General features: G+C 32.6%; 1 protein-coding gene across 1 annotated transcript in view; it reads left to right on the top strand.

The window, feature by feature from the left end:
* Positions 1 to 992: 992 nt before the first annotated feature.
* Positions 993 to 13,745, top strand: part of LOC124363705 (calcitonin gene-related peptide type 1 receptor) — a 29,214-nt gene continuing 16,461 nt past the window's right edge. The window contains exons 1-3 of the mRNA XM_046818968.1: positions 993 to 1,122; positions 2,264 to 2,370; positions 10,360 to 10,451. Coding sequence (XP_046674924.1) covers positions 993 to 1,122; positions 2,264 to 2,370; positions 10,360 to 10,451 — 329 coding nt within the window. The remainder of the gene's footprint in view (positions 1,123 to 2,263; positions 2,371 to 10,359; positions 10,452 to 13,745) is intronic.

Genomic DNA, 13,745 nt, shown 5'->3' with positions numbered 1-13,745 from the left:
TTTAAACTATTAATTAATTTAAAATATTCACTCCTAAACACTCAGTTAAATAAAATTGCAGTTTTAAAATTGGAAACTTAAAATGTATTACACCAGTAACTAACCATAAACATATATACTGTATAATACAAAAATTCATAAACATAGAATGTCTACAATAAAAGAATACATATAAAATAAAACATATGTTTTCATCTATCACAACTAGGAAAAGGTAAGAAGCCTTTCAAAACTCTACACTGTGTTTCCTGAAGTCACCGTGGAACGTCATGAACACAGTGATAAAATGGTACAACGGTTATCGCAAGAAAACCAGATCAAGCAACGTCGAGCGTGGCTGCTGCTTGGATGGGTGACCGCTGAGCAGTCCTGTCCTTGCAAGCAGCCCGCCTGCCCGGCCATTGGTGGTGGTTCGGAAGTCATCTTCAAGTCGTTGGTCCTCAGATTAAGTGTTGGAGAGGGCTTATTAGCCCTAACTTCGCCTGGTAAAATAAAACATCTTTCCTTTACTTTACTTTTACTTCGCACCATGGTCTATCACCGATCCAAAACTACATCAAGGACCAAGCTCTTGGCTCTACTCAGCGGCTGAACAGTCTGAGTGAAGCAACATAAAGGAGTGGGTTTCTCAGGAGGGTTCCCTATCCCAAAAATACCAGAGACCTAAGGCAGTGTTGGTCAACCCGTCTTAAGTAACACCACTGACCCAACGAATGCCCACCCCACCTCTCTAATAAACTCCTCTCTCCAGACAAAATGTTCAAGAATATGTTAGCCTCCCTAACTTGCTCTAATGAACAAAAGCTCCCCTGAGAGTCAACAAGAGCACTATCTGTCCTCCAGTTATTGGGATTATTTCCCGGAAACTGCCCGAATCAGGGGTTAACATCCCCGTCAACCTTTCTAGCTCACGATTTGCCATTGCTTAAGTGTAGTCCAAAATGGTTTGCAGATTCACCTGTGATTTAATTAGAGAATTTAGTTTTGCTACTATGACTCCTATTTTTTCAGTGCCTTGGTGCCCCACGGTGTTCGACGGGTGGTCTTGCTGGGACACCACTCCCCCGGGCACCAGAGCTTTCATCCCCTGCCCGAGGTTCGTCACAGGGTTCGATCCTTCCAGTGAGTATCCCATGAAACTCATAATTGCTACTGTTTGCACAGCACCAAAACTGTTTTACCTCAAAAGAACCACCAAAACCTTGTACAGTGATGTTTAGAGTTAAGAAAGATTACGTAATCTTTAATTGATTCGCGGTGAAGAACCGACTGAAGTGAAATGATTTTGCGTTTTATACCAACAGTAGCAATCCCTTATTTTAGGTCGTGGACCTTATGAGTGAGATATTATTTGAAAGTTACAATTAATACCCATACAACTATTAAACGAAGATGTAAAAAAGTAATTAGAGGATTTTAATAATAAAAAATAATATCAATCATGTTTTATACGTCTCAAGTAACTTTTTATGAGACAACTACTTTAATTATTTGGTAAAAATAAAGGAGTAGAAGTGGAGATTTAACATTATTCTTTTTGGTTATAATAAAAATGAGTGCCTGAACAGCCTTTTTAAAAGTGAATAACGTACAGGGGCCTCTAGGATTTAAACAGCGAAATTGCAGAATTGATTACTGTATTCAATGGTTATAAGTAGTTTTTAAAACAAGTCGCGATTCTATGAAAATTGTGTTATATACATGAATTACATGAATATACAATAAGGGTCACTTTGGATTTCAGAATCAATTCACCAAAAACTTTGAGTATGCAACGTATAAAACGATTGTTATATTAAAGGCTCTCTCTCTAGCTTTTTCAAAAAACTAAACGTTAATTTTCTGAAATGACATCTTGATACAGAGATTATTTTGAGCAAATTCAAATTGTACTAATTTTGATTGTTAAAGAAGAACTAATAATAATTTTAATGTATAGATGTCCGCGTAAACTAGAAAAATAACGAAGTAAACAACCCTGAGTTGTGAATTGAATTTCAAATCCCTTTCCGTAATAACACTGAAAAGCCGTAAACAAACACTTGTAATATTAACACACTCAGTTTTACATTCAGCCAGCCAGTAAGAAGAGTTGAGTTTTCTGCATACTTGAGACGTGCAGAGCATACTGTAATGTAATTTCCTTTTTGTTTGAACGATGCTTGCAAAACACTACTTTGTTAAATTTGAACAATTGAAGTTGAGCGTTGTATTAAACTGTGGTAAGCCTAAGTTTTTATCGCTTGACTTTTATTATTTACAGGAACAGCGTTCAGGAACTGTCTGGAGAACGGCACGTGGTTCAGACACCCAGCGACGGGGAGACCCTGGTCGAACTACACAACCTGTGTCGACTTGTACGACCTCCGGGTAACCATTTCCTGTCCTGATCTGTTGGTGTTTCTGATTCTGAGTTAGATAGAAGCACTTAGGTTTGGGTCACGAGAAGTGAAGGTTTTTAAGACCAGAGACACACGAGTGTTGGTGACGGAGGTTAACCAACGTCCTTTGATAATGTCTGTACGCAGGGTTGAACACAGAGCATCGTCCGTCAGTTGCAAGGTGCGTCAAGCGTCCGTCGTTGCTAGGCAACGTAGAGTTATGCTACAACGGACGTTAGAAAACATGATTCAGCCTGACGGACAATGTAGCTTATTGTCTCTGTAGAGCAGGACACACACTCCGACTTGATTCAAGTCCGCTTGACCTTTGACCTATCACCCCTGTATCGATGTCTGAACAGTAGTGAATCTTAACATTCAGTCAAAAATTGATACACTGTGGAGGCTATGGAGGAAAACAGGATTTTCCGGACATTTGCCATCGTTCAGTGATACGAGAAAATCAGTAAACACATCAACCGACAAGTGGACCAACTTATCAGTCAACCTTCGGTCGAAATTAGGCCACTTTAGTTGCCAATTCTGAAAAATAAACTAATAGGGAAAACCTAAATCATCAAAAAGAATAAAGATTCCTAATAAACCAATGCGATGTCAGAATATGGTTTTGAGAAGATCGTCCAGAATGAGCAAAACATAAAAAGCCGTAATCCAGTTTTCCAAGTGATCGACACAGACTTTTCCGCCATTTTGTTTCCCCCTTGATTAGCTTCTGGTAGTTTTCAGTGGTTGGTCGGTAAGTGTGGATCTATTTTGACCTGTATTCTTCAGTTCGGTTTCAGTAATTATTGATTTGTTTTAAGTTACGTTTTCAGAAATTGTGTGCATGGAATTGACACACATCTTGTTTCTTTGTTTTGGTTTTTATATGGCGTGTCGCAAAGCTCTGATATGATTTTATTATTATAGACTAAAGTATAGTTATGTGTTTGGTTAGTTATTCACCTCTGGAAGAGATCAGATTGCAGATTTTCGAAATGTAGTGTTACTAATTTCTTGTATAACTGAACGATGGCATATGTCCGGAAAAATCCTGTTTCCTTCACAATCCTACCATCGTCGAAAACAAACCTTAAGCAAAGAATGAAGATTTTATTTTGTTTTCAGAGGTGTAAGTATATGGACTGAGTTTATAATCAAACTATAAAAGTATATAACAATGGAAGCAACAAAATTATACACGAAGTTAAAGTTCGTTATACAAGATATTCAGATAATCAAAGATTACACTTTGAAAAATGAAATAAAAAACAAGTTCAAAGAATACGAACTTCAGCTGGATTACGAGCTTATAATTTTGTCAAAAACTGGACTGAACAAACGTATCGAAAATGGGGTCGTTTATGTTTAACGTCCGTTAAAACTACCGAACGTTGGCTAACGTCCAGTCCCAACGCTGGTGTGTCTGCTGCCGGGGCCTAGAAACAATGGATGTTCCACATTAATTTCTTTATAACATCAATGATTAAATTTTAATAATATTTGTGCGGAATGAAACACATTTTTGAATCATAATCGTTTCCTTTCTTGTTATATGAAGGGGTATATTGTTTTCATACTGCATAAAATTACACAATAGTAATACTTGATTTAGTGAGATTGACGTATGTTATCATAAATTTACTCTTTCTTTCACAATACCTTTAGTAGTTTTTTTTTTTTTTTTTACCTAAAGTAGTTTTTATAATCAGATCCTTTACGTACCTGGAACTCTGAAACTATCCCTATAGGTCATAGACACTATAAAACTATTTTTTCAGCTACTGGGTAGGTTATGAAGTAGAAAGGAAACAATTAAAATTAATCTGGTCGATATTTTCACTCGTATCTGAAACGACAATACAGGGCGACCTCAATAATATAAAGACCGGGTAAAGTTAAGACTTCAAGCTCCCTGAATGCATCTTTGGAATACTCTCTGAAATTAAGGTTCAAACGAATTCTGACAGCTTTCTTTTGCGTATTTAGTAAATTCATAGAACAAAATTTTGAAAGTTTGTGCAGGACATAAACCCCGGAAGCAACCTTTGAACAAACACTTTTGATATGATAGTCCCATAAGTCAACCCTCCATCAAGGTATAGGTCAAGGAACTTGGTGGATTCAGCTTCTTGCAAGAGACCGTCATCCACCATCGCGTAGACATTTGCTCTAATCGCCTAAGACAAAAATTTATCACGTTTGATTTTGAAAGATTTGTTTTCAAATGTATTCTTGAAAATGCTCAGTGTATGCATTCCGCTCAATGAACGACTTCATTTCAAGATCGTATTCTGTTTTTGATCTAATACAGAGAGTCGAGTCGTCAGTATATTGAATCATCCTTCCTTTCTTAATTTTGTTCAATCTGTTAAAAGAATTCAATCTGTTGACATAATTGAGGAAAAGGACTGGCTCCAGTATTGATCCCTGAGGGACACCATGAAGCTTTTTCACTGTTGCTGGCAGTGCATTCACAATCTGCACGCATTGCTTTCTCTGCGTAAAATAAGACGAGAGGCAATCATGCGGAAACCCCTGAATACCACATGTCCTGGTGCAACAGTGTCTTATGACACTCACAGTCAAAAGCTTTAGAAAGGTCGAGTAATGTGCTTAGCACAAGTTCTCTCCTTTCCAGGCCATCTACAACATTGTAAATGAGATCTGATATAGCATCTATAGTTGATTTCCTTTTACTGAACCAAAAATTTTAAGGACATAGAATTTTGAAACAATTAAATTAAAGCGTGCGTTTAAGTTAAAAGCACGTTCAAGCCTGAAAACAGTTACATTTTTAAAATTGTCAAAATAAAATATATAATAGTAAACAAGTTCTAGTACGTTCAAAACTATACCTGAAAGGATGGAATGTGGGATAGTTACAGGACTCGGGTCTGGGGAAGGTGGAATTCTAAGGGAACTTATACTCGTCCCCGCGTAATCGAAAGTAAATATTCCAAAGTGCTCAAGGAGGCCGAAATATTGTCTTCAGTCCTCTCTCGGAAGAAGCTGCAGTACACTCGGTAAAGTAGTCAATTTCAGTAAAAGCAAACCAAAATGAGGTTTGCTGTATCAAATCCAGTTGGAAGTAATGGCTACAGCTTCCTCGAGTAAATTACTTTATATTTAGCGCCCTGTATTAATTGTGTTATCGTGTTAAGTTTTCATGTCATTGACTTGTAAATATTTATTCTGAATGTTTTGTAATGCAGTAATATGTTAAATACGGGTTATATTTACAGTCGAGGAACTGTTCCGTAAAAACAACACATGGGCGGGGAGGTTAGTATTTTTAAATCAGAAGTGTTGTCTTCAGATGGCAAGGGTCACATTGAACGTCAGAATATGGCAAGTTTCCAAGACACAATCTTTGTTTTCACCCCCGCAATGGTCCAATATTTACTTTTCTTTATTATTACAATTATTAAAATTACTAAAAGTATCTTCAATTTGAACTTACAATATCATTGAATGCAATAAAGAGACATAACCTAACTATTCTTGTAATATTGTCAAGAATTTTTAAGATTTTATTGATTATTAAAATCCACTTCACACTTTTTATTGAACCAATTTAATGTTATAATTAGAAATAAGCTAAAGCACAATAATTGTTCAAGCATCAAATATATATTTATTATTATATTGGTTATTTAATCATTCAGCTTTTACACTATTTTATCATTATTTTTCATACATTTTTGGAAGCAACGTGTTTACTTTTTTACATGGGTCTTTGTTCTACTTATGGCAAATAAATAGGCATGTTGAAAAAATAGTGTTCATGAAAAATTTCTATAAATTATATGACAGAAGCATACACATCCAAACTATCATGTTTAATATCTAATATTAGCTTAATTCTCTAAAATGCCACATATGTCTACATCGCGGGCCAAGCGACTCGCTGTCGAAATTATGTCATACGTATTATAATTATAATTATGAATGGAACGTATGAATTATCCATGAATCTGACACAATACAGAGTATGACCTTACGCAATACTCACTATGTAATATATGTTGGGTAAATATTTTATTTCCTTGCCTTAGGCTTATTCTTAAATAAGTTTTTTTACTCCTAGGCAAAAGCGTATTCCTCATCATAGCAAAAAGGACCCACTGCCCCCTCGGCGGTTTTCTCAGCATTCAAAAAGTTGCTGTTTGTATTTTGCAATTCCTTTTGCAATGGTCACGAGCTCGCAGTGCTCGCTTGTTCACTCAGATTGTATTCACAGAGCGAAAAGCTATTTGAGTTTTGTTATTGCTGTCTGTTTTTATTCCTTCAGCCGTCCCACGATATCGAAGGAAGCCAATTTTATTTGAGTACCTTACGAGCACGCTTTTATAATGTCATAGTAATGTCTATTTAAATAATATCCGGAATAAACTAAAAGGATGGAATTCGTAATTGCCTCCATCTAGAGTAAAAGATGAATAATTCTACTGCCATTATTACTTGCATTATATTACTTCTTTCTCCTTCGTAACAATTTTGAAATGTTCAGTTTAATAAATGTTTACTAATAATATTTAAAGCTGTCACAGTTAGTTTTGCGTTTATTAATAATTTAAAATAGTTAGTATTTATTTATTCTTGTAAACCTAAAATTATATGTCACTATCAACGTTCTGACTAGATCATATGCTTAAATATTTATAGATTATATTGCGTTTATAGTCATACTTATTTTAATTACTTTTCTGAATAATTATGGGCACAGGCCAGAATATAAGTATGCCTATGCTGTAAAACTGTACGTAAGGAATATACATTACAAATTTCCTTTCCAAAAGCTGTCCACTTGGCTTAATGTGGCTGAATACCAAACATTCAAACACATTACAATTTTCTTTATCGTGTTAATTAAATACTAAGATACGTAGTTTTCAATCAAAAATAATATAAAATGTAACTTTTAGTACAAAAAATGCTTAATAACTATTTATGAATAATTTTTTAATGATTTTTTTTAAAATAAAAGCAGTTATACCTCGTCCAAACCTTAAAACATTACTTAAATCTTTAAAATTATCAAAATAGAATATTTCACAGTAAAAACATTGTCGTATGTCAAAAAATTATATCTGATAGGATGGAATGTAGGATACTTATAGAACTCGGGCCTGTGGAAGATGGAATTCTGAGGGAACTCATACTCGTCCCCGCGTAATCGAAAGTAAATATTCCAAAGTGCTCAAGGAGACCGAAATATTATCTTCAATCCTCTCACAGGAGAACCTGCAATATACTCCGTAAAGTAGTCAATTTCAGTAAAAGCAAACCAAAATGACGTTGACTTTCTCGAAGCTAATCAGAAGTAATGGTTACAGCTTTATGGAGTAAATTATTTTATATTTAGCTTCTTGTATTGATTGTTTTATTGTATTAAGTTTTCACGTCATTGACTTTTGTAATGTAAAGCAGTTTATTATGTTAATGTAAATACGGGTTATAAATATAAGCCGACTGTAAATACAATCGAGGAACTGTTCCGTATAAACAACACATGGGCGGAGAGGATAGTATTCGTTAAATCAGAAGTGTTGTCTTCAGATGGCAAGGGTCACATTGAACGTCAGAATATGGCAAGTTTCCAAGCCACAATCTTCCTTTTCACCCCCGCAACGGTCCAATATTTACTTTGCTTTATCATACAATTACTAAAAGTGTTTTCAATTTGAACTTACAATATCATTGAATGCAATAAAGAGACATAACCTAACTATTTTTGTAACTTTGTCATAGAAAACCTATTATAATAATTTCCACTAAATTAACTATGCACTACTTATAAATTTCGTTAAGGTGTTTAACATTTTATTGATTATTCAAATCGAATTAACACTTTTTATTGAACCAATTAATGTTATAATTAGAAAACAGGTAACAGCTAAAGCTGAGAATCAAATATATATTTTTTATTATATTTGTTACTGACTTAATCATTCAGTATCAACAAAATTTTTGCACTATTATATGTTCATACATTTTTCAAAGCAACCTGTTTTACACTTTTTTACATGATGTTTTGATTTACTCGATGCAAATAAATAGACATATTGAAAAAATAGTGTTCGTGAAAAATTTCAATAGATTATATGACAGAAGCAACTGTTATATACAATATTTAATATTAGCTTAATTCTCTAAAATGACAAAAATGCTTACATTGCGGGCTATCCGACTCGCTGTTTTAATTATACGTAGTATAATTATAATTGTTTTTGGAACGTATGAATATCTATGAATCAGCACAATACAGCGTATATCCTTATTCAATATTTCCGATGTAATCTCTGTTGGGTAAAATTCTATTTCCTTGGCTTAGACTTATTCTTAAATAAGTATTTTTACTCCTAGGCAAAAGCGTATTCCTCATCATAGCAGGACCCGCTGCCCCCTCGGCGGTTTTCTCAGCATTCAAAACATTGCCCTTATGTTTTACAATTCCTTTTGCAATGGTCACGAGCTCGCAGTGCTCGCTTGTTCACTCAGATTGTATTAACAGAGCGAAAAGCTATTTGAGTCTTGTTATTGCTGTCTGTTTTTATTCCTTCAACCGTCCCACGATATCAAAGGAAGCCAATTTCCGTACCTTGCGAGCACGCTTTCACAATTTCATAGTAATTTTAAGTTAAATAACATCCAGAAGAAACTAAAAGGGTGGAATTCATCATTGCCTCCATCTACAGTAAAATATGAATAATTCTACTGCAATTACTACTTGCATTATATTACTCATTCCTCCTTCGTAACAATTTGGAAATTTTCAGTTTTCGAAAAGTTTTTTATTTAATTTATTATAGTTGGTATATATTCGATTATCATAACAACGCCTATGTGGAGATCATTTCCTTTTCTTTGTATGTGTGTGATCTGTATTTCTATGAGGAAATAAATATCGATTCATTCATATTCCTAATAAACTTAAAATTATATATCAATGTCAACGTTTTGACTCAATCATGTGTTTAAATATTAACAGTGTGTGCCATGTTTATAGTCATACTTGTTGTAATATTACTTTTCTGAATAATTATGCGAAGAAGTCTGAATATAAGTATACCTGTACTGTAAAACTGTACGTAAGTAATTTAAATTACAAATTTCCTTTAAATCTTCCCACCCACCAGGTGCTGCGTGGTTGAGTATAGAACATTCGGCCATATTTAAAATCTTACGCAATGTAATGCTAAGGTAAGAAGTTTTAATAGATAAATAATATCAAGTACAGCATTTAGTATAGAATTTATTTAATAGTGATTTATAAAAAAAGAATTTTGTTTATTAAGTAGAAGCAATGATACAAATACTGTTGTGATATGTTTAATGATAGTATTTTTATTTACTGTGTATCATGAACATCAAAATTCAAAATAATCTTAGGTTTGTAGAAGTTAATAAACATCATGTCTGAAGAAATGTGACTTAATATAATAGTAATACATTAACTGGTACACTACTTCTACACTAATACACATTTATTCTGGTCATAAAGGTTGTACTTATGTATTTGTATTTACTGAAGTTATTTTGTATTGTGTATCACACTAGGTGTTGTGTGATTGAGTATAGAACATTCGGACATATTTAAAGTCTTACGCAATTTAATGCTAAGATAAGAAGTTTTAATAGAAAAATCATATCAAGTACAGCATTTAGTATAGAAGATGTTTAATGAGTGATTTATGAAAAAAGTATTTTGTTTTTTAATAGAAGCAGTGATACAAATACTGTTGTGATATGTTTAATGATAGTATTTTTATATACTGTTATATCATGAACATCAAAATTCAAAATAATCTTAGGTTTGTAGAAGTTAATAAACATAATGTCTGAAGGAAATTAACTTAATACAATAGTAATACATTAACAGGCACACTACTTCTACACTAATACACATTCATTCTGATCATAAAGGTTGTACTTATGTATTTGTATTTACTGAAGTTTTTTTGTATTGTTTCAGTTTAGGGAGATAGTGAACAACCTGTACATCACCGGATACTCCATCTCGTTCGCTGCGCTTGTCATTTCACTCGTTATATTTTTTACATTCAGGTGAATTCCTACACTTTGTTATAAGTTAACTAAAACACTGCGAACATGTTTGTTGTGCTTGAATTTATATTCTCAATGCACATTTAATATAGTACTGTTGTTATTCAATATTATTAATTAATATTTTTCAGGAGACTGTGCTATGTGATTGTTAACGAATTTAGACCTTTCTGAATAAAAAATATCGTATATAAGTAATTAACGTATTGTGTAACACAAAGCATTCGTGTAATTACTTATCAATCAATTAATTTACTGTATTCGTCAATTTTTTTCAATTCAGTGAATCAATTTTATACAATGTAGCGCATACATCCGATAACAAGAGGCAGTGTCCAACATGTTGTTCTATAAATAATTCTTCACCGTCCAATTACGTAATGATTTACCGATAAAAAGGCTTAGAGGAGGAACGATTTGGGGATCTGACAATCCCTCGGGAGAAATCTTTTATCTGCGACATTGCGGTCGGTAATTACAATAGGCATTCGACCTTGGACCGACCTTGTTCAGGGGATGTTGAGTTAAGAGCGTGATTTAATTATTGTTAAACTATTCATCAAGTTCTGTTCTGGAAATTGTAATAGTATTGTTTTAACGGTAACAATTAAATATGTAGGCTGAAGCCATAGTTCAGAGGTGTGCTGTCTTATATATTTTTCTGATTAATTGGAAAAGGATGTGATCTGGGTAGATAAAAAGCCAGACAAACTAAATATAGGGCTGCTAATGAATAATGCATTCTAAAGTACAATTTATTATTTATTAGTTAAAAGAAAATCGGAAAGGTACTGTTGATATGAATATGTAAAAAACCTTCTTTGATGGTGATATATATATATTTTTATAAACTCATGTTTCTAAAATGATTTACGATTTATTATTGTAACTCCCAGTATAAAATCTAACCCAATATGTTAAAAATTATATTTTAAACATAGCATTACAATACATTTTACCAGCTTCTTCTTATTGGAAACTAAATGCTTAATATATAATCAAACACTCCAATAAATGAAAGATTTTTTATTTTGTGAGGCCTTTCGTGCTCAAAGAACACATCGTCAGACCCACATAACTGAAATAAAAGTAAATTAATAATAAAAACAATTTAGATTTAAATAAAAACATATGTCTTGAAAAATACAAAGAGAAGATTTTAAAGGCCAGGAAGCATGTCTACTGTATATACAAAAAAATTAATATTTAATTAGATTAAAGGCAGTAACGGTGAATTTTGTAGAGGTCCAGGTTCCATTATTTACTAAATAATTTTGGTTCTTCTGCATAAAAATAGTTTTCGTAAGCAACGAGGAAATTTGTTTGTCATTGATTTCTTTTAATAATTTTGACTTGTGAAAAGCAGTGTCCAGTATGGAGTTGCATGTTTCGTCGCCATGGCCGATCTTTATATATACAGTAAGACATGCTTCCTGGGCCTTTAAAATCTTCCTCTTTGTTATTTTTCAAGACATATGTTTTTATTTAAATCTAAATTGTTTTTTATTATTAATTTACTTTTATTTCAGTTATGTGGGTCTGACGATGTTCTTTGAGCACGAAAGGCCTCACAAAATAAAAATCTTTCATTTATTGGAGTGTTTGATTATATATTAAGCATTTAGTTTCCAATAAGAAGAAGCTGGTAAAAATGTATTCATCGACACTCAAGTCCTCTCAGCTCAACAAACTAACATCAACTGAAACAAAAAGTAAGGTTACTATCTAATGATATACAGTTATTTAAAAAAGTGTAAAGAAAAACAAAATATTTCCTCAAATTTATTAAAATATCGATTCCTATAAAGAATTCTGTTACAGAAAAAGTTCTACATAATGCTAAAATTAACTGGTTAAATCTAGAAATTAAGTCTTTATATTCAAAACAATCAAATTTTGAACTTCAAGCATTTTGAACTCCATCTAGAGATCACTAGAAATTTGAATAGCGTTGAATTTCCCATTTTTCACATGAAATATACAATGAATCTTAGAAAGTATTGAATACAAACACAAACATAAACTAGAAAAACTAGAAAAGAAGTTCAATATACTGCTCGACAAAAATATAAGCACAAAAATACTACCAGAAAATAGTTCTTCCAAAGATACATTGGTTAAAAAATTTGTCTTCAAACACATTTACGGTTGCAGAGTTATCAATATTGAATAAAGGTTTAAACTACGCCATAAAATCTTGTAAAGAACAAGAAGATGTATTTGTTGATGTTGAATCAAACATAAAATTTTTAAATAATGATCAAAGAAATGCAATTAGAAGTGATGTAAATTCAGCTCTTCTTAAAGTTAAAACTAAGCAATCTACAAAAAGTAATTCAAAATCATCTCAAGACGTCCTTTTAGAAAATAACAATAATGTAATAAAATCATTAAAAAGCAAAGATGTTTTCTACCTGAAAGCGGACAAAAGTAACACAATTGTTATATTAGATAAAAGTGAATATTATTCAAGAGTGGAAAATATGCTTCAAGATGGTCCTTATGTAGAAATTAACAAAAATCCTCTAAAATCAACAAATTGCGTCGGTAACAGCTTCATTAAAACACTGCAAGACAATAATATCGAAAGAAATTTCAAAATCACTCACAGTATCAAATCCAATTATACCAAGATTGTACTGTCTTCCTAAAATACATAAACCAGGAAACTTAATGAGGCCCATAGTTTCTTGTATAAATTCCGCCTTCTTATTTTATATCAAAATGGTTAGTGCAAGAGTTTCAACAATTTGAATTCCCCCCAACTTTTTTCCATTAAAGATAGATATGATATTCTTAAATTCTACAAAAAGATATTAAGATCGAACAAGACGAATATCTTGTATCATTTGATGTTCAATCTCTTTATCCTAATGTACCTATTAAAGATAGCATACAAATCATCGAGGACTGGCTGATTTCCATAAATTTAGAAAAAACTATTGTTAAAGAGTACATTAATTTAGTCAATCTTAGCATGTCACAAAATGTGTTTCAATTTCGAGACAAATATTACACACAGTGTTATGGTACTGCCATGGGAAATCCCCTTTCATGTTTTATCGCCAACATATTTCTCAGTAAATTTGAAACTCATGCAAAAGAAACAATGGATTATTTTCCAAGAATCTGGAAGAGATATGTAGATGATATATTTGCTGTTTTTGACAAAAACAAAATCTTCAAGATTTTATTATTTCGCTTAACTCATTTTACCCCTCGATAAAATTTACTTGTGAAATAGAACATAACAATCAACTCCCATTTCTAGATTTATTAATTACAAAAAATACA

This window comes from Homalodisca vitripennis, chromosome 5 (genome assembly GCF_021130785.1).
Source record: "Homalodisca vitripennis isolate AUS2020 chromosome 5, UT_GWSS_2.1, whole genome shotgun sequence".
NCBI lineage: Eukaryota > Metazoa > Arthropoda > Insecta > Hemiptera > Cicadellidae > Homalodisca > Homalodisca vitripennis.
This window is presented reverse-complemented; position numbering and strand designations above follow the sequence as displayed.